This window comes from Helianthus annuus, chromosome 14 (genome assembly GCF_002127325.2).
Source record: "Helianthus annuus cultivar XRQ/B chromosome 14, HanXRQr2.0-SUNRISE, whole genome shotgun sequence".
Classification (NCBI taxonomy): domain Eukaryota; kingdom Viridiplantae; phylum Streptophyta; class Magnoliopsida; order Asterales; family Asteraceae; genus Helianthus; species Helianthus annuus.
Genome location: NC_035446.2, coordinates 151,693,131 through 151,720,051, shown reverse-complemented (window position 1 = coordinate 151,720,051; position 26,921 = coordinate 151,693,131). Strand labels below are relative to the sequence as shown.

Genomic DNA, 26,921 nt, shown 5'->3' with positions numbered 1-26,921 from the left:
CGTCAATAGCAGTTCCGTCAATATGTCAGTTACCGAAAATCTTGCAGTCAATTACAGAACTTATCACAGAAAACCCTAATCATTCTAGAGCAGCCGTTACTCTTTATCATCAATCATCAAGCAGAAACATACGATCAATCATTGAACATTATACTATTAACCCGTACCCTACACATAACAGTTACGGAATCGACACGTGATTCACCATATCATTAGATGTTCATACAGTTATTACTAGTTCTGATTCGTGAGTTCAGGAAATCACCATGTGGTTACATTCAAATCAGTTTCATCAAATGTGCAAACGGATAGTACTACGTAAAACTCATGGAACCCTAATCATACACATGTTTCACATAAATCTAAGTAACCAACTACTTATGCATAGCGAAATCAGAATCAACATATTGACATCAGGTTTAGAGATCAACAGCATATGCACATCACGTATAAAGAAACCAAAGGATCAAGAAATCGATTTAGCAAGCATGCAACTAACCGAGGTAGATGATACGAAGGTTTAATCGTTCACGAGAGCTTGCGGAATAAATAGGGCTGCCGTCAAAGTAGGGAGAGTCCTAGGGTTTCTTATTTTTGCTAAAACGTATGGAACATAAGTCTGCGCATGTTAATATACGCGTTTTACCTTTCTGGGCCGAACTGGGCCTTGGCGAAACTAATGAGCCAGCGAATCACATTGTGTTTCGTCGAGAATGGGCTGCCGAAACAGGCTTCTGTTTCGTCAAGATTGGAATTGGCGAATCACTTGATTCGTCGAGTTCATTCAAGTGCTAAATGATTTAAGTTTTCTAAACAAGTTCATGCACGTAACATGTAATAATCACACTACGATTCATATTAACATCAAGTGCATAGTTACAAGTCAAATAAATCAACACTACACAGTCAAAGTCAATGGTCAAGGTCAACGTGCATTCAATGCAAAAGTGAAGGTCGAAAGGTCGAGTTGTCACATTATCCCCAACTTGAAAGAAATTTCGTCCCGAAATTTGGTACGTACTTACTGAGGAAGCTAGATAGGTTGCATCGTTCACTGGTTTTCCTGGGGTGTCACATCCTCCCCCCGTTGATCTGGAATTTCGTCCCGAAATTCCGCGGTAGTAGCTTCGGCCTCAGTAGTGGTTGTATTGGTTTCGAATAACTGGGGATACTTTTCTGTCATCTGGTCTTCGCGTTCCCAGGTGTACTCTGGGCCACGACGGGAGTTCCAACGAACTCGAACAAGAGGGATTCTCTTGTTTTTGAGGACCTTAACATCCCGGTCCGTGATTTCAACTGGCTCCTCGACGACCTGCAACCGCTCGTCGATAGTGAGTTCCTTAAAAGGAACTATGAGGGTCTCATCTGACAGGCATTTCTTCAAATTCGACACGTGAAAGACATTGTGAACTGCCCCGAGTTCAGCTGGTAGGTTTAGTTTGTAGGCCACGTTGCCTATTTTCTCAACGATCTCGAACGGTCCGACATACCGCGGATTTAGTTTGCCCCGTTTGCCAAAACGTACCACACCCTTCCAGGGTGAGACTTTATGTAAAACCCGGTCCCCGACCTGAAATTCCAAAGGCTTTCTACGCTTGTCCGCGTAGGCTTTCTGACGGTCGCGTGCTGCCGCCATGCGTTGTCGTATTTGTGCAATCTTTTCTGTGGCGTCCACTACAATCTCCGGACCCGTGATCTGACTATCCCCCACCTTTGCCCAACAGAGAGGTGACCGGCATTTACGCCCGTACAATGCCCTGAATGGAGCGGCTTGTATGCTGGTGTGATAGCTGTTATTGTATGAGAACTCCACCAAAGGGAGGTGCTTTTCCCAGCCGTTGCCGAAATCAATAACACATGCCCGAAGCATGTCTTCAAGAGTTTGGATCGTTCGCTCAGACTGCCCATCCGTCTGAGGGTGATACGCTGTGCTCATGTCTAACCGTGAGCCGAAAGATTTGTGCATCGCTTGCCATAGCTCTGACGTAAATCGTGCATCCCGATCCGAAATGATGGAGGTGGGCACCCCGTGCCTCGAAACAACTTCTTTAAGATAAACGTCTGCGAGAGTGGAGAACTTATCCGTTTCCTTTATAGCTAGGAAGTGTGCAGACTTGGTGAGTCGATCCACGATCACCCAAATAGTATCGTTCCCACGCTGGGATCTGGGTAAGCCTGTAACGAAATCCATGGAAATTTCTTCCCATTTCCATTGTGGTATCTTGGGTTGCTGAAGTACGCCCGCTGGTTTCTGATACTCCACTTTGACTTTTGCACATGTCAAACACTTGCCGACGTAAGTAGCGATGTGGGCTTTCATGCTAGGCCACCAGTATGTAGTTCTGATGTCGTGGTACATTTTATCCGACCCTGGATGTACCGAGTAGCGAGACTTGTGTGCTTCATCCATCACAAGCTCTCATAAACCGCCATAGAGCGGGACCCAAATACGCCCTGTTACATAGTAGGCGCCGTCTTCCTTTCGTTCCATCCGTTGCCTTGAGCCGCGTAAGGCTTCAGCCTTAACGTTTTCGGGTTTCAATGCTTCCATCTGAGCAGTTCGTATTTGTGCAGGGAGATCAGACTGAATAGTGAGCTGCAAAGCTCGTACACGCCTAGGTAGAGTGTCTTTCCGACTGAGAGCGTCAGCCACAACATTGGCCTTGCCTGGATGATACTTGATGGCGGATTCGTAATCGTTCAGAAGTTCAACCCATCTTCGTTGACGCATGTTCAAATCCTTTTGCTTAAGGATATGCTCGAGACTCCTGTGATCGGTGTAAATCGTGCACCTGGTACCGTACAGGTAGTGTCGCCATATCTTAAGCGCGAAAACAACAGCTCCCAGCTCTAAATCATGTGTCGTGTAGTTCCGTTCGTGAACCTTGAGTTGACGAGAAGCGTAGACAATAACTTTATCCCGTTGCATCAATACACATCCAAGACCCTGTATCGACGTGTCACAATAAACCACAAAGTCATCCGTGCCCTCTGGCAATGAGAGAATAGGTGCGCTGCAAAGCCTATCCTTTAGGTACTGAAAGGCGGTTTCTTGTGTACTACCCCAACGATAGGTAACACCTTTCTGTGTTAACATTGTAAGCGGCTGTGCGATCTTCGAAAAGTCTTTGATGAACCGCCTGTAATAACCCGCCAAACCCAAGAATTGGCGTATTTCTGTCGGTGTACGCGGCGCAGGCCAGTTCCTGATCGAATCTACCTTGGATGGATCGACATGAATCCCATCCCTGTTCACCACATGGCCCAAGAAGTGGACTTCACGAAGCCAGAAGTCGCATTTAGAAAACTTGGCGTACAATTGCTCCTTTCGAAGAAGTTCCAAAATCAATCGTAGGTGCTGCTCGTGCTCCTCTTGACTCTTGGAGTAAATCAAAATGTCGTCGATGAAAACAATCACAAACTTGTCTAAGTACGGCTTACACACCCTGTTCATCAGATCCATAAATACGGCAGGCGCATTCGTTAACCCGAATGGCATGACAAGAAACTCGTAGTGACCGTAACGAGTTCTAAATGCGGTTTTGGAGACGTCCTCATCCCGGACTCTCAGCTGATGATACCCTGACCTCAAGTCTATCTTGGAGTAGTAACTCGACCCTTGCAACTGGTCGAATAGATCGTCTATACGCGGAAGGGGATAACGGTTCTTCACCGTCACCTTGTTCAGTTCACGGTAGTCGATGCACATCCTGAAAGTGCCATCCTTCTTTTTCACGAAAAGTACTGGAGCTCCCCAAGGCGATGAGCTTGGACGAATAAAGCCCTTTTCCAAGAGCTCTTGTAACTGCTTCGACAGTTCTTCCAATTCGGTTGGAGCTAAACGATACGGTGCGCGGGCTATTGGTGCTGCTCCAGGAGCTAACTCAATCTGGAATTCGACTTGGCGGTGAGGCGGTAAACCGGGTAAATCTTCAGGAAACACCTGAGGAAAGTCACGTACAACTGGAATATCCTCCAGCTACTTTTCCTTTGCTGATGCGTAAGTGACAAGTGCCAGAATTGCAGTGTGCCCCTTTCGTAAACATTTCTGCGCCTTTAAGAAAGAGATGATGCCAACCACAGCACCACTCTTGTCGCCTTGAACTTCGAGTGGTTCCTGACTAGAGCGAGGAATACGAATGATCTTTTCCTTGCATATAATCTCCGCGTGATGCTGGGATAACCAATCCATACCGATGACGACGTCGAAACTACCCAAAACTATGGGTATAAGATCAATCGAGAAGGTCTAACCAGCTAAAACGATACTACAACCCTTGACTACGTGTGCGGCTTCTACACTTTTACCATTTGCTAACTCTACGACATGTTTGGTGTTTAGGGGTGTTGGTGTACGTTTTAACAATTTACTCATTTTCAAGGACATATAACTTGTATCAGCACCCGAATCAAATAAGACAGTAACATAAATATCGTCAAGAAGAAACTTACCCATAACCACATTGGGATCATTCATTACGTCGTCCCGACCGAGTACGAAAGCACGACCCCGAGCTTCGTTGCCATTGTTGTTGTTGTTTCCCCCGTTGTTGTTGTTCCCGTTGCCCTGGTTATTGTTGTTGTTGCGATTCTGGTTTTGGATCAATTGAGGGCAATCACGCTTGAAGTGACCTTCAGCCCCACACTGGAAACATCCCCGGTTTCCACGCTGTAGCTGCTGCTGCTGGTTCTGAGGAGCTGGCGGTGGGAGTTGCTGGTTCTGATTTGCTGCCGTGAGCTTCTACAATCCTTAGCCTCATGACCCGGCTTGAGGCATCTTTGACAACGTTCCCTGCGACATCTCCCACTGTGGTGTTTGTTGCACCTATTACACCACGGGTGAATTCCCCGATATCCACTCTGTCCCTGACTCCCTGATGATTGCTGATTCGGACTCTGGTAGTCGTTGGTGCGGCGCTGCTGTGTTTGGGACTGAACAGAAACTGATCCCTTGCTGGAATCCCCATCCCACTTTCTTTTGTTCTCGCTGGGTGTGGCAGAAGTAGTAGCCGGAGTAGTAGTAGCAGTAGTGGTAGCACTGATGCGTTTTGGCAGCTTGTTCTGATCCACTGCCTGATCGGTGAGTCGGTGGGCAAGACGCTGAATGTCTTGGATATTGTTGAGGTTAGCCGACGTCACGTGGCTCTGAATCTCTGGCGCAAGCCCCTTAAGATACAACTCGATGCGCTTAACTGGAGGGTCCACCATCGTTGGACATAAGATGGCCAGTTCATTTGACCGTTTCGTGTAAGCCTCGATCTCTGACCCCGTCATCTTCAAGTGGTATAGCTCATTCTCCAACTTGTGAATGTCGTCTCGTGTGCAGTACTCACGTTTAATCAATTCCTTGAAATCCTCCCAAGGTGTGGCGTTAGCAGCTGCCAACCCTAGGATCTGTACTTGCGCGTTCCACCAGGTGAGCGCAATCCCTTCCAACGTGCCAGTGGCATACTTGACCCTGCGAGCCTCAGGGCATTCGCACATTTCAAACACTGACTCTAGCTTCTCAAACCAATGGAGGAGTCCCACTGCCCCCTCGGTGCCACTGAATGAGCTTGGACGACAGTCTATGAAGTTCTTGAAAGTACAGACAGGCTGCTGCGCGTGTTGACCTGCTTGAGCAGCTGCAAGTGCCGCAGCAATTTGTTCATTAACGAAAGCCGTCAACTGGGCTTGAGTCATGTTCACACGTCCAGACATGATCTTCATAGCAAATGCAACGTGAGTTAGAGAGGTTCGCAAATAGGGCGATGACAGAAGAGTGTAAGCACATAGGGGTTCTCATGTAACGACGTATAGTAAGCAATGTAATCTAGCATACTACGAGCAAAGTTCTATGCAGTTCTAGCAAGCAGGTAATAAACATAAACCTTATTACCTTGGATGTCGAGTCTTGCACGTGGAGCGAAGCGTCGTTGTGGATCGTTGAGAGCACTGTTCTGGTTATAGTCTGGTTTTAATAAAACGTTTTCCCATATTAAAACCGAGTTCTCTATAACCAATGGCTCTGATACCAATCTGTCACACCTCCAAAATCCACACACGGAGTACCACCGCTTGGAGGCGTGACATGACCAGGATCAAGCCACCAATCATATCGAACATAGCATTTAACAATAAAAATAGATAATATAATTCATCACGACATGATTGATGTTCAAAACCAAACTTTGTTTAAGTAGCGGAAGCATGTAAATAAACCCAACATAGTTAATAGTTTGAAATGTCATAAATGTTTAGCAAGCATTCACGATCCACTGCCCACAACGACCTGCTCCTTCCCAGTGCAAGCTCCATAAGTACCTAAGGTCCTGCAAGGCATGCAGCAGAGAGTCAACAACTAGTTGAGCGAGTTCACAGATAATAGTTCAGTAATAGTATAATGTGAGTAGTAGTATGTTCGTTTGTTATGTCAGGTATCGTATCAGTTTCCATCGCGGCCTCCCAGGCAGGTATGCGAAGTTATTAGGGGATATTCTTCCCATGTATTCTAGACTAGGTTTATTTGTATCGCGGCCTACCAGGCAGGTGTGCGAAGATTAGTAAAATTCAGTTCGCGGCCTTCCTAAGGCAGGTGTGCGAAGACAGTCATAATATCGCGGCCAACCCTTGGCAGGTATGCGAAGATCAGTTCAATAAGTGCTACTAGTCTAGTCGTATCTTATCGTTCGGTTCTATCAGCTGAGTATGTACAAGAATTCAACAAATCCCATTCCCACCCGGGAACCCCATGCCTTGGCTGTGTGAACTCACCTTGGTTTGCTCGGTATGCTAAGTATGTGCTTGTAATTAATCAATCACGTCCTAAAGTACGTACATATGCATAATCAGTTTATATCCAAGTTGTGCACGTATAGGTAATCATAAAAGTACCAGCATGTATTCGTTATCACATAAGTTATGCGCATCACTTAACAGCAGTTAAATAATACAGTTAACATTTGACAGAGTTAAACCATGTTACTGTGCAAAGTATACAAATTGGCGAAACACTTATTGGCGAATCACATTATTGGCGAAACACATGTTTGGCGAAACACATGTTTCGTCAACTACCCTTTGGCGAATCAAAAATTCTATTTCGTCAGCTGTCTTTGGCGAAACACTTCCTCTGTTTCGTCAATAGCAGTTCCGTCAATATGTCAGTTACCGAAAATCTTGCAGTCAATTACAGAACTTATCACAGAAAACCCTAATCATTCTAGAGCAGTCGTTACTCTTTATCATCAATCATCAAGCAGAAACATACGATCAATCATTGAACATTATACTATTAACCCGTACCCTACACATAACAGTTACGGAATCGACACGTGATTCACCATATCATTAGATGTTCATACAGTTATTACTAGTTCTGATTCGTGAGTTCAGGAAATCACCATGTGGTTACATTCAAATCAGTTTCATCAAATGTGCAAACGGATAGTACTACGTAAAACTCATGGAACCCTAATCATACACATGTTTCACATAAATCTAAGTAACCAACTACTTATGCATAGCGAAATCAGAATCAACATATTGACATCAGGTTTAGAGATCAACAGCATATGCACATCACGTATAAAGAAACCAAAGGATCAAGAAATCGATTTAGCAAGCATGCAACTAACCGAGGTAGATGATACGAAGGTTTAATCATTCACGAGAGCTTGGGGAATAAACAGGGCTGCCGTCAAAGTGGGGAGAGTCCTAGGGTTTCTTATTTTTGCTAAAACGTATGGAACATAAGTCTGCGCATGTTAATATACGCGTTTTACCTTTCTGGGCCGAACTGGGCCTTGGTGAAACTAATGGGCCGGCGAATCACATTGTGTTTCGTCGAGAATGGGCTGACGAAACAGGCTTCTGTTTCGTCAAGATTGGAATTGGCGAATCACTTGATTCATCGAGTTCATTCAAGTGCTAAACGATTTAAGTTTTCTAAACAAGTTCATGCACGTAACATGTAATAATCACACTACGATTCATATTAACATCAAGTGCATAGTTACAAGTCAAATAAATCAACACTACATAGTCAAAGTCAATGGTCAAGGTCAACGTGCATTCAATGCAAAAGTGAAGGTCGAAAGGTCGAGTTGTCACATTGATGTCTTAAAATTACTCTTGTAAGTAATTTATTATTTATGGAGAAGCGGACTTTACAAGTTGGTATCAGAGCCGAGATTTGAGAGATTCGGGCAAGAGTCTTAGCTCTCGAACTCAAACCAATGGCTCGTGCTAATGTGCTCGCTCCAAGATCGCCAATGAGGTAATACGCCAAGTTCTCAGTAAGAATAATAGTATGTGTAATATGTTTCGGATGCAAAAATAAAAGCTAAGTTTATAGATGAATAGATAGGGAGGCCATACGGAGATTTCGAGAACCGTATGGCTGGAATTATGCACAGGAAATAGAAAAGGTAACAAAAAAATGACACAGCAGCGTTTCAGCAATTCGGGAGGCCGTCGCCGACGGGCTCCCATGCCGTCGCCGACACCCCCATTCAGCCGACGCCTAAACTTCCTGCCTACAGACAAAGTGGGAACCGCTAATCACCCCAAATTTTTTCAAAAATTTTCAATTTTTTTTACTTGTCTAGGGTTAAATTGGGAATTTCAAGTTCTAACAAGATTATATTTTTACAAATTTACAACCGATAGCGTCGTGATAAAAAGAACCAACATAAGAAAATTATGAAACGGCATGATAAGCTTAGTTAAAATTTGATTATATATACTTGATCACATAAAAACCCATTCTCACAAAAGTGAGTTTTGAGCCTTTATTGAGCATACAAATACATATCTTTAAACTAAATGCTCATTTGTTCGTTTCTTGTGTGAATAGCCGCTTGGTTCTTACGACTCTAGAACTTGCCACAACAATGCATTCCCGGTCCTTACCAACTTAAACCCAAGTAAGTAAATGATGAAGGCATTAGGACTAACCCTTTTTTCTTTCTACACCATTATTTTTCCCTTTTTTTTTACCACCTACCCAAAATCCCCCTAGTTAACCCCTTTGAGCCTAAACCTTTTCATTTCTTACCCCAAAAACAAACACCCTTTTTACCCACCTAAACCCTTTTTCATTTTAACCCTTTTCTTTTAGTAACAAAGCTCGGTTTTTCTTATGACTTACGTTGAAAAAAAAAATGATGATGAAACCAAACAAACAAACAAGTTTATCAAAAATAACTTTGTTTGAAAGAAATGGTTCATCAAAATAAAATAAATTGTCAAAAATAAAAAGTATTTCAAAAACCGATGCTTTTTACGCTTTTCGCCCTTTTACTAACCACTAACCCAACCACCCACCTATAGCCCAAGCCTAACCCTTCACCCAAAAAGTCCTCTTGATATTTACAAATGTGTATAGTTAAAAAGGAGGAGGATTGATTGCTTGGCAAGCTTATGGTAGGAGTAAGTTCCATGCCGCTCTCGAGTGATTCACTAAAATAAATCTTCGGCCGAGTGTTGAGTGATTCCCCGTGAGGTATGTGAACTTGTATATAAATGAAATTTAAAACAAAGGCATGTTATGCCCTAATAAGTAATTTATCTTATGTAATGTTTTTAATAAATCATGACAAATAGGATTGTAAATAAATAAAAATAAAACTTAATAAAGAATCTTGGAAATCCCGACACTCTATGGCAAGCCCAAAAACCTTCTCTTCTACCCATTCCATTTGGGAGTGAAAAAGCCACATTATAAGGAGTTTTGCTTGAGTACAAGCAAAGATTCAAGTGTGTGGGTATTTGATGTGCACAAAATGCAACATATAAATTACATCAATTGTGGCATCAAACTAACCCTTTTTTAGTACTAGTTGGAAAAAGTGTGCTTTTGTCTTCCTTTTGTATTTTCAGGATTAAATGAGCTCAAATAAACAAAAGAAGCAAAACGGCAACTAAATCTAACATAAATACAAGAAAAGGAACAAACATGGCATGCCCGGCCTCCCGACAGCATCTTCCCAAGCAAAACAAGAAGACAGAAGACTGAACACGCCCCGTGCTCAGTGAGCACGGGGGCGTGCCCAAGTGTCAGCAGAAAAGACAAAGTTGTAGAAGCTTCCATCGCCCACCACGGGGCCGTGGTCAACTATAAGATTCGCAGCATCCAGGCAAATCTTGATAGTACAGATATGCTTCGGCACACGGGGTCGTGCTCAGCGGACAAGGGGGCGTGGTCAACTAATGCAGACAAACTGCATTTAATGAAGAAAGAGAGGAGGATGGACACGGGGTCGTGCCCAGCGGACACGAGGCCGTGCCGGAGCTTCTGTTCGGCCTATAAATAGGAGTGCTTGGATCACTTGCAACTCATCCCTTGGCACACCACCTCTCTCACAGTTCACCCACCACCCACCACCATCACAACACCATCATCCACCACCATCATCCATTGTCCATCATAGAGTGTGTGAGTCGTCTCGGGATCCAAGATTGATCGTAAGAGTTCTTGACAATCAAATGCCATGTTTGCCTAAGTCTCTTACATCACTTGGTGAAGACAAGTGTTTAGTGTAATACTTTTTATTTTTAATCTTTTGCACTTTTTAATTGGTTATGTATTAATGACTTTAATAACTAGTTTCTTATGTTGAAAGTGATTCTTCCTTATCGTTTGTCCGTGGTGTCTTGGCATTATTTTACTGTCTATATAAAATAAAAGATTTTCACCATTCATATCTCCACGGTCTATATGGATGTATGTTGGCTACCTGGTCGGGGGTTAAGGGAACAGTTTGGTAAGAGTCTTGCCATTGTTCAGTGTATAGATCCTGCAAAGGACATGGGTCAAATTTAGTAGGACCTCCTTCAATACCCACCGGTATTTGATGGCGGGGGTCCAAACTCTTTGATCCCCTCATAAGTTAAACTACTATTAAAACTTTAACCCGGCTACTTAGGACTGTATCCCTGCTGACTCAGACTACTTAGCCGAGGGTAACGTCACCTTCAAAAGAGGGGCCTACCACATTATGCATTAATAACTTAATTAATTATCTTTCAATAATCCGACCCTTTAGGATTGTATCCTTGCTGACTCAAACTACTGGGTTAAGGGTAACGTCACCTTCAAAAGAGGGGCCTACTACAATAACTAAGATAATCTCTTAAACAAGTGCAAAAGTGCGAAAATAATCAAAGGTTACACTACACACGAGTCGGATCCAAGTGATTAATCTTGTCTATCTGTTTTTACTTTTATTTTTATTTTCAGCATTTTAGTTAGTTTTATTTTTTTCTAGTTTAAAAACCTTTTTCTAACATTTTGATTTGATTAGACGTTGAGGATAAACCGGTACTAAAAGCTCTTGTGTCCTTGGACGACCTCGGTATCTTACCAACACTATACTACGCTCACGATGGGTGCACTTGCCCATATGCGTGTTTAGTGTTAGTAAATATCGTGTTTTATAAATTTAAAACTTGGCTAAAAAAAGTGTAAAAGGGCTTAAAATATATACCTAAATTATATCGCACTTCACACGCATCAGTGCCCTTTTAAGGGTTTATTGCCCACATAATTACCCACTCATAGGTACTTTCAATTTGAAATTTGACTGGACAAATTAAGATTAATGACGAAGTCAAACCTTAATTACGACGGTTTGAATTTAGGCTAATAAACTAAGTAAAACTGAATTAAGAAAGGTTAAGGACACTTACAAAGGTCCTAAGTATGACTATGGATCCTAAGGAAACTTGCTTGTTGACCAGAGAGCTCCAGAAATCTTCAGAAATTGAGTTTGAATGGTTTTCAAAGTGTATGCCAAAGTGTTGCAGCAATGGGTTCTTATATAGGACTTTAGATGCAACAAGATCATTCCACAATAGCCTATAGATGTTCCTTGATCACTTCCAGGTGTCCTTAGGCATGGAAAAACCATCAAACAAGCCCCTAGAATCGAATACAAGGTTTCTAAGTCGGTTTAACTTGCTGAACTCGCACCTGTGCATGAATTCTGACCAGCTAAGGCCGTCGCGTAGCGCGACGGTAGAGGGGGTTGCTGGTGGCACTACGCCAGCATGTGGGTAACCAGCCAAACAAGTTTCAAAACTTGGCAGATTTGACCCCTGGACCTTAAATAGTGGTTTTAACTTATTACTTTGCACTTTTAACCCTCCAACTTGATTTCTAAGGACCCTAAGTTATAAACAAACTTGGTTAAGTCCTTGGTTAACTTTGTGATCACCCGAAAAGCCTTTAATTTCAATGTTGACGCTTTTAACCCCTCGTATACGAATATTATCATAACTTTCTCATACTTTATCGAAACCTTGTGAAATTTCTATCACTTATTCTAGTGAGTATAATTTATCGTTACAAAGCTTCGGGTTCGCTAAAAGGTCATTCAAAGGTGTACTTTAAACATGTTGACACATTTAACCCCTGTAGTTTGTAATCTCTCACTTTCTTTCACAATTAGCTTCGTATGATCCATGTTCATTCGTTTAAGGGTATAAACATCGTGTAGGGTTGTTGAAAGATATATCTATCCAGTGTTGACACTTTGAACCCTTTTATTCACATACTTTCCTTGTTTGTCAACTTTAGTCCCTCTAAAGTGATCTTTTACACGTTTAAAGGTCATGACACGTGTCGATACACTATTGGACATAAATTTTCGAGGTGTTACAATGCGTTAATCCTATAACGTTATAATTGTTAAGGTAGGCTTGCAAAGTTAATGAGTATATAGAACACAAGTTTAACATAGCATGCGATAACAAGAATAATACAAGTATCATGTTATTAGCGGATATAGTATGTGCGTAAACAAGTTTAATCATGATTCGTGATTTGTATAAGTGTACATGTTGCACCCAAAGTGTTTAAAACGAAAAATGGGATCAGGTATACCCACAGTTTTGCGTAGAAATACCGCGTACGTGAGTTGAAGCGTAAGGGGGGGGGGGGTTCCAAATGGGTTTTTGGGTGTGTGTTTTGGTAAAAAAAAAGTCCAAAATGTCCTCACCATCGTTAACCATTTAACAATATATTTTACATGCGTTAAGATGAAGTACTCAGATGACAAGAATCTGCAACCACTAGAACTCAGATTACAAGAAGAAAAAATAAGTTAAGACCTAAAGATGTAATTTCATGTCAACCACATACACACAATTTCACTCAAGGTGTTGCAAAATGCATAGTAATGCTCCCTGCTATTTGTAAATATATATTTTCCAGTTTGTTTTATTAAAAGTCACTTATAAGTAAAATGAGATTGTCATAAATACATCTTGCTTTCATTAATAACTTATAGAGAAAATGATATGCAACATATTTTTAAATTTGACTGTAACAACAATATGCTTGGACAACGACTTGCGGCTTGATTCGAAAACTTCAATTCGTTCAAAACTTTAAAACATTAAGCTATTTAATAAATTTTTACACAATGAATATGTACATCTAACATCTTCAACGTATCTAACACCCAATAACTTGGGTTCTACCTAGTTATTGATGCATGTATCTATAGTTGTTTTCCGAGATTGAGGGTCGTCAACGCTTATCGCAGGGCCGGACCTATAGTACAAGTAACCCAGACTTGGACCTCCAAAAGAACAGGGCCTCGACTTAAAAGAAATTAATATGCTAACTATTAATATTAGCGCAAACTTATTGTTTTAGATTTGTTTGATTTCTTTTACAAGCAAATCACTCTCTATTATAGTTGTGTTAGACTTTTGCTTGATTCCAAACATGGATAAATGAGTATCGTTTATAACAAACAAAGAAGAAAAAAGGGCCCTAACATTTCATTTCGCCTGGGCCTCTAAAAAGGTTGGAACAGCCCTGGCTTATTGTTTGTGTTAGGCCTGTAAACGAACCGAACGTTCATGAACTTGTTCGGCGGGAAGTTCGTTTATGTTCGTTTATTTAATAAACGAACGAACACGAACAAAAAAATTTGTTCGTTTAATTAAATGAACGAACATGAACACACCTTGTGTTCGTTCATGAACATTCTTTTATGTTCGTGAACGTTCGTTTATTTACGTTCGTTTAAATTTTAATAAATACATAAATAGCTATATTTATATAAATATTCGGTTTTCTAACTACTTATATAAATATAACTAATAAGTATAACTATGAACCCTTATTTAAATGTGTTTTCGGATGAAATGTAATATATTACACTTGTTTCTTCAATCATATTAATTTATGTTTATTCAAATATGTTCAGTTATTTTTTTTATGTTCGTTAGTGTTCGTTTATGTTCGTGAACTGTTCGTTTAGGCTTTAAACGAACGAACATAAACGAACACGAACATGCCGGATTTCTTAATGAACGAACACGAACAAAAAAATGTGTTCGATTATATGTTCGTGTTCGTGTTCGGTTAAAGTTAAATGAACGAACACGAACATGCCTATGTTCGTTCGGTTCGTTTACAGGCCTAGTTTGCGCTACTCATTGACGTGTAAAGGAACGATCGTCACAAAATATTTTACGCTTGTACATTAGGTAACGTTGCTCGAGTCAAGAGACTAACACTGGTAAAGATGAAGATTCTATTTCTAGCTCTAACACCTTAGACAAATCACAAATCCTTCTGGTTTGTTTACTTTATTACGTCCACATAACATATATCACGCTCTAACAAATGCTCCACCTCAAATATTATATCAACTATCAAAGTTTGAACACCAAACATTGTACTAAAATCCATCTTTTCAAACACAAAAACACCAACTATACATAGTACACAACGTGGCCCATAGTCTAGTCACCTCTGACCTCCCCTTTCGTCTATATTATACAACAATACACGTACTTGTAGAGAGAGAAACCCTTAGAGAGACACACACACACAAAAGCAATCGATATACACTGGCTCTTCATTCAGACGTTTTTGCGACACTTCCCCAACAATTTAGATATCCTATTTCTATCATTCCGACGTTTTTGCAACACTTCCCCCAACAATTTAGATATCCTATTTCTATCAACCTTCCATTCCTTCACACTTATTAATAATATCAATTCATTCCCTCCATCAAAACCGTTCGTCGTCGTCGTGATTTCACAACCAACCTCATCCCGACGACGGACACCCCAACATGGCCGGAAAATCTCCAATATCCATCCATTCCGACGTCGTATAACAATAGATAACGTTTCATCAATCTCCAATGGATGATCCAGACGAGAGTTTATCCCGTCACCGGCTAGCGGAGGTCGCCGGAGGAACCACGGCGGAATGTGCAGCGGTGGTCTGCTGTTTCCCCTGCACCGTCGTTCATTTCATCGTGTTAGCCGTTTACAAACTTCCGGCAGGTTTGTACCGGAAAGCGGTAAAGAGGAAGCGTCGCCGGCGGCTTTTGAAAAAAGGGTTGTTGATCCAGAGACCCAATGGGGAGATAATCGCCGCCGGCCACCGGGTCACCGTCGTTGACGGTGGCGGTGAGCGGTTTGTTACGAAATCGGTGGAATCCGATGAGGATTTTATTGAGTTTGAAAATGAGATGTGGGAAAAGTTTTACGGGACCGGGTTTTTTAGGAGTTTGTCGCAACGGGTTAATTGAACCGGCTGAATTTGCTGTTTGTTGTTCATGTTTGTACTGTACAAGTATAGTATGCATGGTGATGAATGAAGATAAAACTGTAAAATGGGCCTTGAATGTATAGATTTGTGATCCTCATTTGCTCAAGATAATAATCTTTTGATTTGTGAGGTAAAATCTGCAGTTTGGGTTTCTTTGTGTCTAGATAAAAAATGAGATATTTTTTTATTGTTTTTTATGTAGTTTAATGCAAAATGGAATTGATATTTTTGTTTGGGGTGTAAAAAGATAAGTTCTTTGTCAATAACACAAGATCAGCTTCTTAAAAGACTCGAATGGAACCTAGTGTAAACGAGTTTACGCTAGAGTTTCAAAATAAGGTTGTTTAACAAATGAGTATGGTGTCAAACACCAGTCATTGAGTGTATACTCAGTCGCAAGTCTGAACAAGTCTATTATTTATATAATGTTTATTTATTTAAGGCTTCAACTATTCTCACACCCATAAATCTTATTTTCACATCTCTTTTCACTCTATCTCTCTATGTATATCTATGTATGTATGGAGAGAGATAGAGAGAACGGGTGTGTGAATATTAATTCCCTTATTTAATATATTAGATATTAAATTGGTTATAAATAACAAATGAGTTGAGTTTGAGTTTGCAAGAAACTACTCACAGGCGAGCTCTAACTCGAGCTCTTATAAGTTAAACGAGCTTAGAGAAGCTTGAGATAAGAAGTCAAGTTCTGTGAGAGGGGATGGGAGACAAAACTTGTAGCAATCCATCGAAGGTCTTTTGGAATGTAAGTTTTTGATCGGAAAACTCCTATGTGGAATTTCGTGGCCTCTGGCCCACTATAGATCCTTTAATAGTCCTTTATACTTCCTGCAGAACAAAAGCGTCCATAAAAGTTCATGTATCCTGTTCGAGTTCGAAAAATTGTACCATTTCGTAATAATAATTTATTATTATTATTATTATTATTATTATTATTATTATTATTATTTAAAAAAAATTAATTGGGTATTGGTCTCACTAAATCTAATGCCAATGAGCTAACTTCTAAACCATAAAAATTGTTTGTAAATGGGCCTATCTTCGAGTTGGTATAGGTATACTATTTAATTTTTTTAACATACATGTATATCGGATTTAAAAAAGAGTAAATTACAAAAATCGTCCTTTACGTATGTCACTTATTGCAAACTGTGTCCTTTGTCTTCAATAATTACAGAAAACATACTATATGTTTGCAAACCCTTGCAAGTTATGTCCTTTAACCCTAACTCAGTTTATTTTTGTGGTTAAATCTGACCAAATGGACCCCACATGAGAGTAAAATGACCAAAATACCCTCATATGGGGTCCATTTGGTCAGATTTAACCACAAAAAATTAACTGAGTTAAGGGCTAAAGGACATAACTTGCATGGGTTTGCAAACATTGAGTACATTTTCTGTAATTATTGAAGATAAAGGACACACAGTTTGCAATAAGTGACATACATAAAGGACGATTTTTGTAATTTACTCTTTAAAAAAATACGTACTCCTCGAAATCACAGGCCCTGTACGGTGGTCCTCCCCACACACCGTCATCACCTCCCATCCCATGCTCATGAATTGTCACAATCCAATTCGTATATTTTAAGTTACTGGATGTAATTTTTTTGTATTAAAATTATAGATACATATAAAGCAAACACAAAATAATAAACATACACGTATTGAAATCATTTTTACACCCACCAATCAAGAGCCTTCACATTATCTCACCAAAACGACCCACGCCGGAAAAGGTCCTCCCGCCCCGAGGCCATGTTCAGGGGCGAAGCTTGAGATTTCCAATCGAGGGGTCGAAAACGTATATACCTAAAAAAATTATAAAACCGGGGGGTCAAAAACATGTATACCTAAAAAATTATATACGAAAACTACATACCGGGCACTACTGAGTAAAAAGTTCGGGGGGTCGGGCGCCCCTCCCGGCCCCCACAAAGCTACGCCCCTGGCCATGTTCGAGGTGGTGTGCTCGGCGTTGACTGGTTTCTACGCCAGTTTTCCATGCTCACTCCGTATAGTCTTTTTTTTTTTTTTTTTTGAAGGGTGAACATGACTCCGTAAGTTTTTCATTCATGACTCCGTATAGTCTAACAGAGAGAAATGGGGTTTACCGTTCCCAAGTAATTACTTGTAAGTGGTCCCTCATTTTCTATTTTTCTTACATCCGGACACCTGAGACTGACATCAACAATCCGATTTTAACCATTTACTCGGTCACATGGGATGTTCCAAGACAAAACGAGTGGTCAAAACTATTAATGACCTCAGGTACAAACCCACACATTTTTATGACCTCATGTTTATTTTCGATTTTTAGGCTGCTCGGGGCGTCTTCGGGGAGTTCAAGCGGGGAACGCTTTTGCCGATCGGGGTGGCACCGCCAACCTTGCGGGAGCCCAAATCGGTGAGGGTATTGGGCGTTCGGTCACCGAACAAGAGAGAGAGAGATGGTGGGCCCCATGGCTGTAACAACCAATCAACTTTTTTTTTTTTTTTTAATAAAAAAACAACTCCCCTAAGAGGGGTGCACCCCGTACGTTTTTGGACAAGAGGGGAGTTATAGAGGGGAAATGACATGGCAACGTATGATTGGGTTAAAAAAAAATTTCACTCACCTAATTAGGGGTGCACCCCCTTCACCCTTATAATTACTGAATAATAGTACTCCCATAAGAATAAAAATAGCCCCACAAAAACAAAACTGTATGTACATGTAAGTCCTCGGTTTGTGCCCACCGGCCCACTCTAGTTGCTTCAATGATCATGTTTATAAAATTGTTACAAACTCATATTAAACGTAAACGTAACAAAATGTGGGCCTAATTTGCAACCCGTACTTCATTTTGTACGACTTTTCAGCCTGGTATAGTAGATATTATAGGCCTGGGCTTCTTATCTTTGGATTAATGATTCATTGGTGGGTTGTGGCTAGTTGGTGTTGCGTTTTTTGGGCCCAATACCAAAGTAAAAACCACATTATATTTGTATATGGGCCAATACCAAAGTAAAAACCACATGATATTTGTATATGTATTTACTAGTATTAAGTCCCCGCGTTGCAGCGGTTGTCATAAAACTGTGTTAAGTAGTAGCAATACTATACCATTGTCAGCGACCACCAACACCGGAAAAGCTCATAAAAACAAAATAAATAAAAACAGGAAAAAAATAAGCCGAGCGAAAAGCAGATGTAAAATCTTTGAATCACACACGCTCGTTGCTGAGAAATTAAACCGAAACGTAAAACATAGAGAAAAATAACTGAGTCCATCCAAGACCCGCGTGTTGGACAAACTTGTCAAACGCAGAAAAATAGATGTGACGCGGCGGGCCAGTCAAATGGGAAAAAAATATACGAAAAAATGTCGAATCCCACACGCACGTTGCGGTGTGTTAACTCACAAATTTACAACGAAACGAAAAACTTGGGAAATGAAAAGTATGGTGAACCAAAATTGAAAATAAAAAAGAGTTGGGATTAAATTGTAAAAGATGAAATACTTTGGGTTAAAAGTAAAAAAAACAAAGGGTCTAAATTGGAAAATTAAAATTATTTATTAATTTTAGATAAAGATAAAGATAACAATTAGTGATATCTATATATTGGTTATTAATTAATATTAATATTAAAAGAAATTTATTAAATAAATATAAATAAAATTTATGAGGTTGAAGGAGAGAATGCCATGTGGCATTATTTGGAGTCTTTTATTAAAAGTTAGATTTATATAATTTTCGATATGTTTGTGTAGCATGCAGGGCGGTGAGGAGGGTGTCCGAGAAGGACCCCCCACCAGCAGTGACGGATCTAGTCCAAAAATTCAGGGGTATCTCAATTTTCTTGGATCAGGGGTATCATTTGTATAAAACCAGAAAAATATACAAATTTTACACTACGTAGACGGAGTTGAGGGGTACCATGTGTACACTACCTCCGCCCCTACCGGCCAGGGCTGGTTTTTACAGGGGTACAATTAAAAAAAAAAATCCTCTCTATATACATATACATTCTTTATATAGAAAAATCTAGGCCCAATCTATTATATATAATAAATGAAAGTTATTTGGGCCATGTGTCACTTAATTAGGGCATCCTCAGTTCTCTTTTCCCGTCCAACAGTACCACTGCCCTTTTCCTTATATAATCTCTCTTCTCACTTCTCCTCTTTCTTTACAAATGCCCAGGGTTCCTTCTCTCTCTCTATTCCGGTGATTCAAATTCAAATTTCACAAACCCTGCAAACCTTAATCTTCTTGCAGACGCCACCATAAAATCTTCTTTTGTTCATCGATTACTTCATCAAAAGGTTTGTTCTTCTTTTTTTTAGTTGAAATAGTTTCATGACTTCCTCTTATTTATACTAATCCTTTGTGTTTTGTGTCTTTTCATGTAACCATTGCTAGGGTTATGATATAGAGTACAACATCTGTTGATTATTGATCTGTGAATATGTTCACCGCTTATTCTTTTTGAAATTAGGGTTTTGTTTGCTTGAGATTTGAATCTTCCGATTTTTTGGTTAATTTTTGTTGATATGTGGTTTTCCATAATCATGGTATGTGTTTTTGTTTTTGATTTTTACTAAAGTTTTGTTATCTAAGTTGTGACTAATTGATGATTGTCAATGATCTGTTGTAGATGATAATGATGATGGTTGTTCTACTGTTGTTTCCAGTATCATTGTTCCAACATCGTTTAAAGTATGTGTTTTTTGCTACTCTGATTTTCAAATTTTGAGTTTTTAATTATGAAGTGATATACTCTAATTCTCGCTTTATATTTCAGTCTAATGACAGTTGTTTGAAGTTCATACAATATGTTGCGGGTTATTATAGGTTTGTATTCAAAAAAGTATAAAGTTTAATTAAACACAAAGAAAGATTATTAAATTTACAGTTAAAATAATTTTTTCTTATGAGTAAATGATGATTATAATTGACTTGTGCAGAAGATGATGATGACTTGTCCAAGAAAGGATCTGCTACTATTGTAAGATAAGATTTTATCTTACTAGAGTAATGGTCTTTCCTGCCTTTTTTGTATTAAAAGAAGCATAAAGTTTGGTTTAAAGCAGCTCTTTATAAACAAAGTTAAGGATTAAGTATATGAGGACAGGGCTACTCTTCAGCAGCTGAAGAAGTGTTTTCATGTACTGCATCTTCGTCTATTCACCAGAGATCAGCTTTCTATAAATCCTGATGTTTATGCATTGAGTTCTTCCATGGATTTCATGGCGATTGTTGGAGATATAAATTGATTGACTTTATGTAACTAGAGTTTGATTAACCAAAGGAAAACGACTGTTTAGTATCAGCAGTGGTTCGGCATCTACAACGGATTCAAATTTAGTATTTAATTATCAGTGGTTCTTATGTAACTTTAGTATTTAATGTAGTACAACAGTTGTTTGATCTGTATTATAAATACAACAGTTGTTTGATCTTTATACTACTAAATAAAAATGTAGTACACTTGGATGTTAAATAAGTTCCTCATTATGATTATTTGGATATAATGTTTTTGAAATTCGTTTTTTTTTTTTTTTTTTTTGCAAATAGATGTTTATGGATAAACTTCTCTTTAAGGTCAAACATTTGTTTAACCTCAAATATGTTTTTATGTTAAAACATCTGTTTAAGATGAAATATTTGTTTAACTCCAAACAACTGATATTGAAGGTCAAATATCTGTTTAAAGTCAAAGATATTTTTCATTAATCCTTAAAAGTCTGTTGGAACCACTGTTTTGGTTCAAACATCTGATTGTTAAATGTTATCCACTGCTGAGAGACAACCTCTTCTTCATTCTTTGTGTTGACCACTGACTGTCCAAACATCCGTGTTTCAATCACTGTTAGCTATCTACTGATATTTAAAAATTAAAGTTAACATAAAAAATCCAAATAACTGTTGATGATATTATGTTCCATATAAAATTAGTAATTAATGGTAATTTTTTGAGCTTTGGACATCTTAAATATGGAAAATGGGAATTTCAAATTGACATATATTTTTTCTTAATTAAAGTTAAAATAAACCCATGGCATTATAGCCTAGTGGTATCTTGGTGGTGGGATAAGGCTTATGACCATTAGGTCATGGGTTCGATTCCCACAAAGGGGGTTTTTCCCAGATTTATTGGGTTTCCTCCTGAATTGGTGTATAGGCATTATTGCCTAGTGGAGATGGATATGATCGGGTGGTTCTGCTTGTGGCACGATGATACTCTAGTGGTCCGTCAGTGATCCAAATTTGCCGTTCAAAAAAAAAGTTAAAATAAAAATTAGAAATGTCATGATGACAATGGCTTTCAAATTAAATCAGTAATTATTGACAATATCGTTAACTTTTCAAATTCAAAATATGCAAAATGGTAATTTAAATCACTGTTGGTTATCCACTGATAGTTAAAAAATTGTCACTGCTCACATTTTTATTCTTCATATCCACTGATATTGACCATCATTGCTTTTACTAAAAAATATCCACTGCTCACATTTTTATAATTGATGCGGTTAATTAATTATAGAATGAAATTATCAAATGAAAACTAAAATTGCAATAAAATTAAATCGTTACATTAGATCAATGTTTTAAAAACCGGTTTTTAAATCAAACCGGATTAGGCTAAAAAATGGTTCAACCGGTTGAACCAGATTGTACCGAGCGGTTCAACCGGGTTGACTAGCTAACTCTATAATCTCATAAATTACAACATCTATTCAAAAGTTAATCCAAAAATGCATGACTACACATTAAAAGATGATCCAAAAGTAAATCCATAATAAAAAATAATCCAAAAGATAATCGAAAATCATTCAATTTTTCAACAAGCTCTTTTAAATGAAAGTGTACGATATATTTAAGCAATTTGAGTGTTGAATACATCAAGTTCACGATCGCATAAAATATGAAATTCACTATTATTTTCATCCTCATCAGAGGATAACTATTTTCGTTTCATACAATATTAAATAAGAACTTTTAGTTACGAATAATCATAATATATAAAAATTACGTAAGATAAGTAGCATATATAAAAAAAATAAGTAACCCCCCAAACTAAAATAATCCTGGGACGGTACCGGTATTACGTTTTCAAACCGGTATACCGGATTTTACCGCCGGTACAAACCTTATGCCGTTTCACTTATTTACCGGGGTGTTTCGTACCGGATTTATATCTAAAAACGGTAATACCGGTATAACCGCCCGGTATTTACCGGTTTTTAAAACATTGCATTAGATAAGAGTTCCTCCAATATTGTTTTGGTGATAAAAATTAAAGTTAACATAAAATATCAAAATAACTGTTGATTAAATTTTGGATATAATGTTTTTGAAATTTGTTTTTTTTTTTGCAAATAGATGTTTATGGGTAAACTTCTCTTTAAGTTCAAACATTTGTTTAGCCTCAAATATGTTTTTATGTTCAAACATCTGTTTAAGGTCAAATATCTGTTTAACTCCAAACAACTGATATTGAAGGTCAAATATCTGTTTAAGGTCAAAGATATTTAAAATAGTAAAAAATGATAGTTTTCATTAATCCTTAAAAGTTTGTTGGAACCACTGTTTTGGTTCAAACATCTGATTGTCAAATGTTATCCACTGCTGAGAGACAACCTCTTCTTCATTCTTTATCTGACTGTCCAAACATCAGTGTTTCAATCACTGTTAGCTATCTACTGATACTTAAAAATTAAAGTTAACATAAAAAATCCAAATAACTGTTGATGAAATTATGTTCCATATAAAATTAAAAGTTAATGGTAATTTTTTGAGCTTTGGACATCTTAAATATGGAAAATGGGAATTTCAAATTGACAGATATTTTTTCTTAATTAAAGTTAAAATAAAAATTAGAAATGTCATGATGACAATGGCTTTCAAATCAAATCAGTATTATTGACAATATCGTTAACTTTTCAAATTCAAAATATATAAAATGATAATTTAAATCACTGTTGGCAATACACTAATAGTTAAAAAATTGTCACTGCTCACATTTTTATTGTTGATATCCACTGATATTGACCATCATTGGTTTTCCTAAAAAACATCCACTCCTCACATTTTTATAATTGATGCGGTTAATTAATTATAGAATGAAATTATCTAGTGAAGAATTACAATGAAATTACCGTTTAACCTAATCGTTACATTCCAATGAGATAAGAGTTCCTCAATATTGTTTTCTTGATAAAAGTTAAAGTTAACATAAAAAATAAAAATAACTGTCAATTACATTTTGTTGCATATCAAATCAGTAATTAATGTTAATTTCTTGAGCTTTGAACATTGAAAATATGCAAACTGGGAATTTGAAATTGACGGTGTTTTTCTTTTAATAAAAGTTAAAATAAAAATTAGAAATTGCATGATAACAATTGCTTTCAAATCAAATCACTAATTACTGACAATATCCATAACTTTTAAAATTCAAAATGGTAATTTAAAATTCAGGGGTATTCTCAAATAATACTTTCTAGCATATTTTAGATGCAAAATATGTAAAATGGTAATTTAAAATTGACATTCTCTCTCTTTTTTTTCCCCTACAAAAGCACCATAGATTCATAAGATTAAAATTTATTCATTTATTCATGACCTTGAAAGTCCAATTATTACATAAATAACATACTGAACCAATAAACTTTTAAATCTAACAATAACCGTGAGAGTTAAGTAATGACAGCTTCAACTCCATCGATTGCTGAACTTCTTGATGAATGTCCTTCAGCATCGCCATGAACTCAACGTCTCTATTACCGCACTCTATATTGCTGACAACACAAAGGTCACGAACTGCAGTTGAAGGCATTCGCATAAGATTTCTGGAAACCTGCTCTCTCGTGAACATGCTAACTTGCAATCCATCAAAACATCTCTTCAGCTCTTGAAGAGTAGTCCTATCTTCATACATCTGTTCCTCTATATGCTTGACAAAACGCTGCTTTAAATCATCTGATTTTACAGTAGTGAATGACGCCATATCAACAATAAACTATATTAGTCCACTTTTTTGAAAGTATGAATCTTGTTAGGAAATTGTGATGAAAAACAGGTGAAGTGGTCATGAGTTTATATACTTAATCAATCTAAACGTGTAGATTTAATATAAACCGATTAATGTATATTTCAAAGCAGCAGTCTTTTAATGCAAAATCCTTTCCAAACCCCAATTTTTATGGGAAAATTTTAAAATTAAATATCAATAAACCCAAGGGACAAATTTTCGAAGTTCAAAGAACAAAAGCATATTATCATAATTACCATTAACCTATTCATTTACCATGTACACGCGTTTTTAAACTCTATAAAAGATCGATAATTACTTTTCATTCAAAATATCAACAAACTGTGTTACTAATCATTGTCTGTGTAAGATTTTCCACATCAGAAAATTCAACAAAAATCTACATGGCAAACTTCAGCTTCTACCTCTGGTCAGACACCAGCGATGTTAAAACCCAATTCTCGATGTGGTCACTTAAAGAAAAAAGAACAGACGAAGAACTAAACATGAAAGTCGACATAATCAACGGTACTAATTACAAGAAAACTTGGAACAGCATAGCATTGCTTGATGAAGTCCTCCACTCTCCTCCATCAAATTTCCAGAAAAATGCAGAAGAGTTTGTTACCCAACTTCTAAAACAGGATCAGATAATCTGCAACATGCTAACTGATCTGAAAAACAAAAGAGAGCATGAATGGAGAAAGGCCAGAGTTTACGAAATCCTAACAAGTGTTAACTCTAGCGTGTAATAGTTTATAAATATTTCATTAAATTTTATTTTTCTATGTAATACTTTATTTTAATAATCTCAGTGTGAATAAAAATTCTCAACATGATTCAAACGTCTCCTCTCAACTGTTGTATCATGTTGAGGGTTTCACGATTTTCATTCAAAGTTTTATGATACTTCAGTGTTTATTCGTTCATAGTGTTTAATCTATCATGGGTTTCCAAACATCTGTTGACCAAACGTCAAACATCTGTTCATCAAAAGTTAAATTGAGGTTCACCAATAGTCAAATACATCTTGACCTTAAACAGATGTTTGGTTTAAGACCATTTGTTTAAGGCTAAACATCTATTTATGGCCAAATATCTGTTTATTGCAAATATCTGTTTAAGGTTAAACATTTATTTAACTCCAAATATCAGTGTTTCAATTACTATTGGCTATCCACTGTTAGATAAAAAACAACTACTGCTCACATTTTGTTAGTTGACATCCACTGAATAAAAATGAAGTACACTTGGATTATTATTAAGCTCCTCATTTTGATTGTTTGGGTATAGTATTCTTGAAATTGGTCTTTTCTTGCAAACAGTTGTTTATGGGCCAACTTCTTTTTAATGTCAAACATTTGTTTAAGCGCAAACATGTGATTGTTAAATGTTATCCACTGCTGAAGGCCAGCCTCTGTTTCTTCGTTCTTCATGTTGACCACTGACTGACCAAACATCTGTGTTACATTTTGTTGGGTATCCACTGATAGTTAAAAAATAGTCATTTTGTGGGTATCCACTGATACATTTTGTGTTACATTTTGTTGGGTATCCACTGATATATTTTGTGAATTTATTGTTTGTTGAACGTTTTTTTCCTGTAAGGTACTGATCGTTCATTTGTTTAAAAGTATATTAATAACTTTCTGCATCCTGGGAAGCAATCCCGGTGATGTGAAAACATTGATGTTGAATCCAATGAGATGCTTGATGTAATGAGGTCGTATTAATAAAAAATAATAATTGATATAACTAAGTTTCCTGAGCCCGAGAAGCAATCCCGGGTAAAAACCTAGTTAAAAGATAAAAGAACTAATACTTAGATAGTCCCATTCAGGACACAACAATTTAAACTAGGCCCATTTGATACTCTAATTTTGCTAATTTCTATATTTATTGTTAATAACTTTAATCGTCTTTAAAAAAATAGTTAAAAAATACACCTAAGGGGCGTATTTTTTTACGGATGTATTTAAATCCCCAGGGACGCCTATTGTAGCATATGTACTCGTGTAGTCCATTTCCTATGAGAACTCATACCATATCAATATGTATGTTGTCATATATAGTTGGAAATTATTGAATCTTCACACCGTCAACAAAACTGGCGGCGACTACATATGGGGATCGATTCATGCCACTTCATGATTGTGAGTTGCAAGGCTATAAATACTATGGGTATCACCAACTTCTTAGACGGTTGACGTATTTTTAGATTTTGGTTCTTAATTCATTGAAAGTGTTAAAACTGATGTGGTGTTGTAAAATTGTTGTAGGTCAGTTGTGTATGCATATCATATCTTTGTTT

At 37.9% G+C, this 26,921-nt stretch overlaps 1 protein-coding gene across 1 annotated transcript; it reads left to right on the top strand.

Moving 5' to 3' along the window:
• The first annotated feature begins 14,714 nt into the window (after positions 1-14,714).
• On the top strand, positions 14,715-15,794 carry LOC110904346. Its single transcript, XM_022150190.2, has one exon. The coding sequence runs from the start codon at positions 15,153-15,155 to the stop codon at positions 15,543-15,545; it is 393 nt and encodes a 130-aa protein (XP_022005882.1). The 5' UTR covers positions 14,715-15,152; the 3' UTR covers positions 15,546-15,794.
• Positions 15,795-26,921: the final 11,127 nt, after the last annotated feature.

What these genes read in the sequence shown, in the direction of transcription:
- LOC110904346 (XM_022150190.2), top strand. Translation starts at nt 15,153, where the DNA reads ATGGATGATCCAGACGAGAGTTTATCCCGTCACCGGCTAGCGGAGGTC.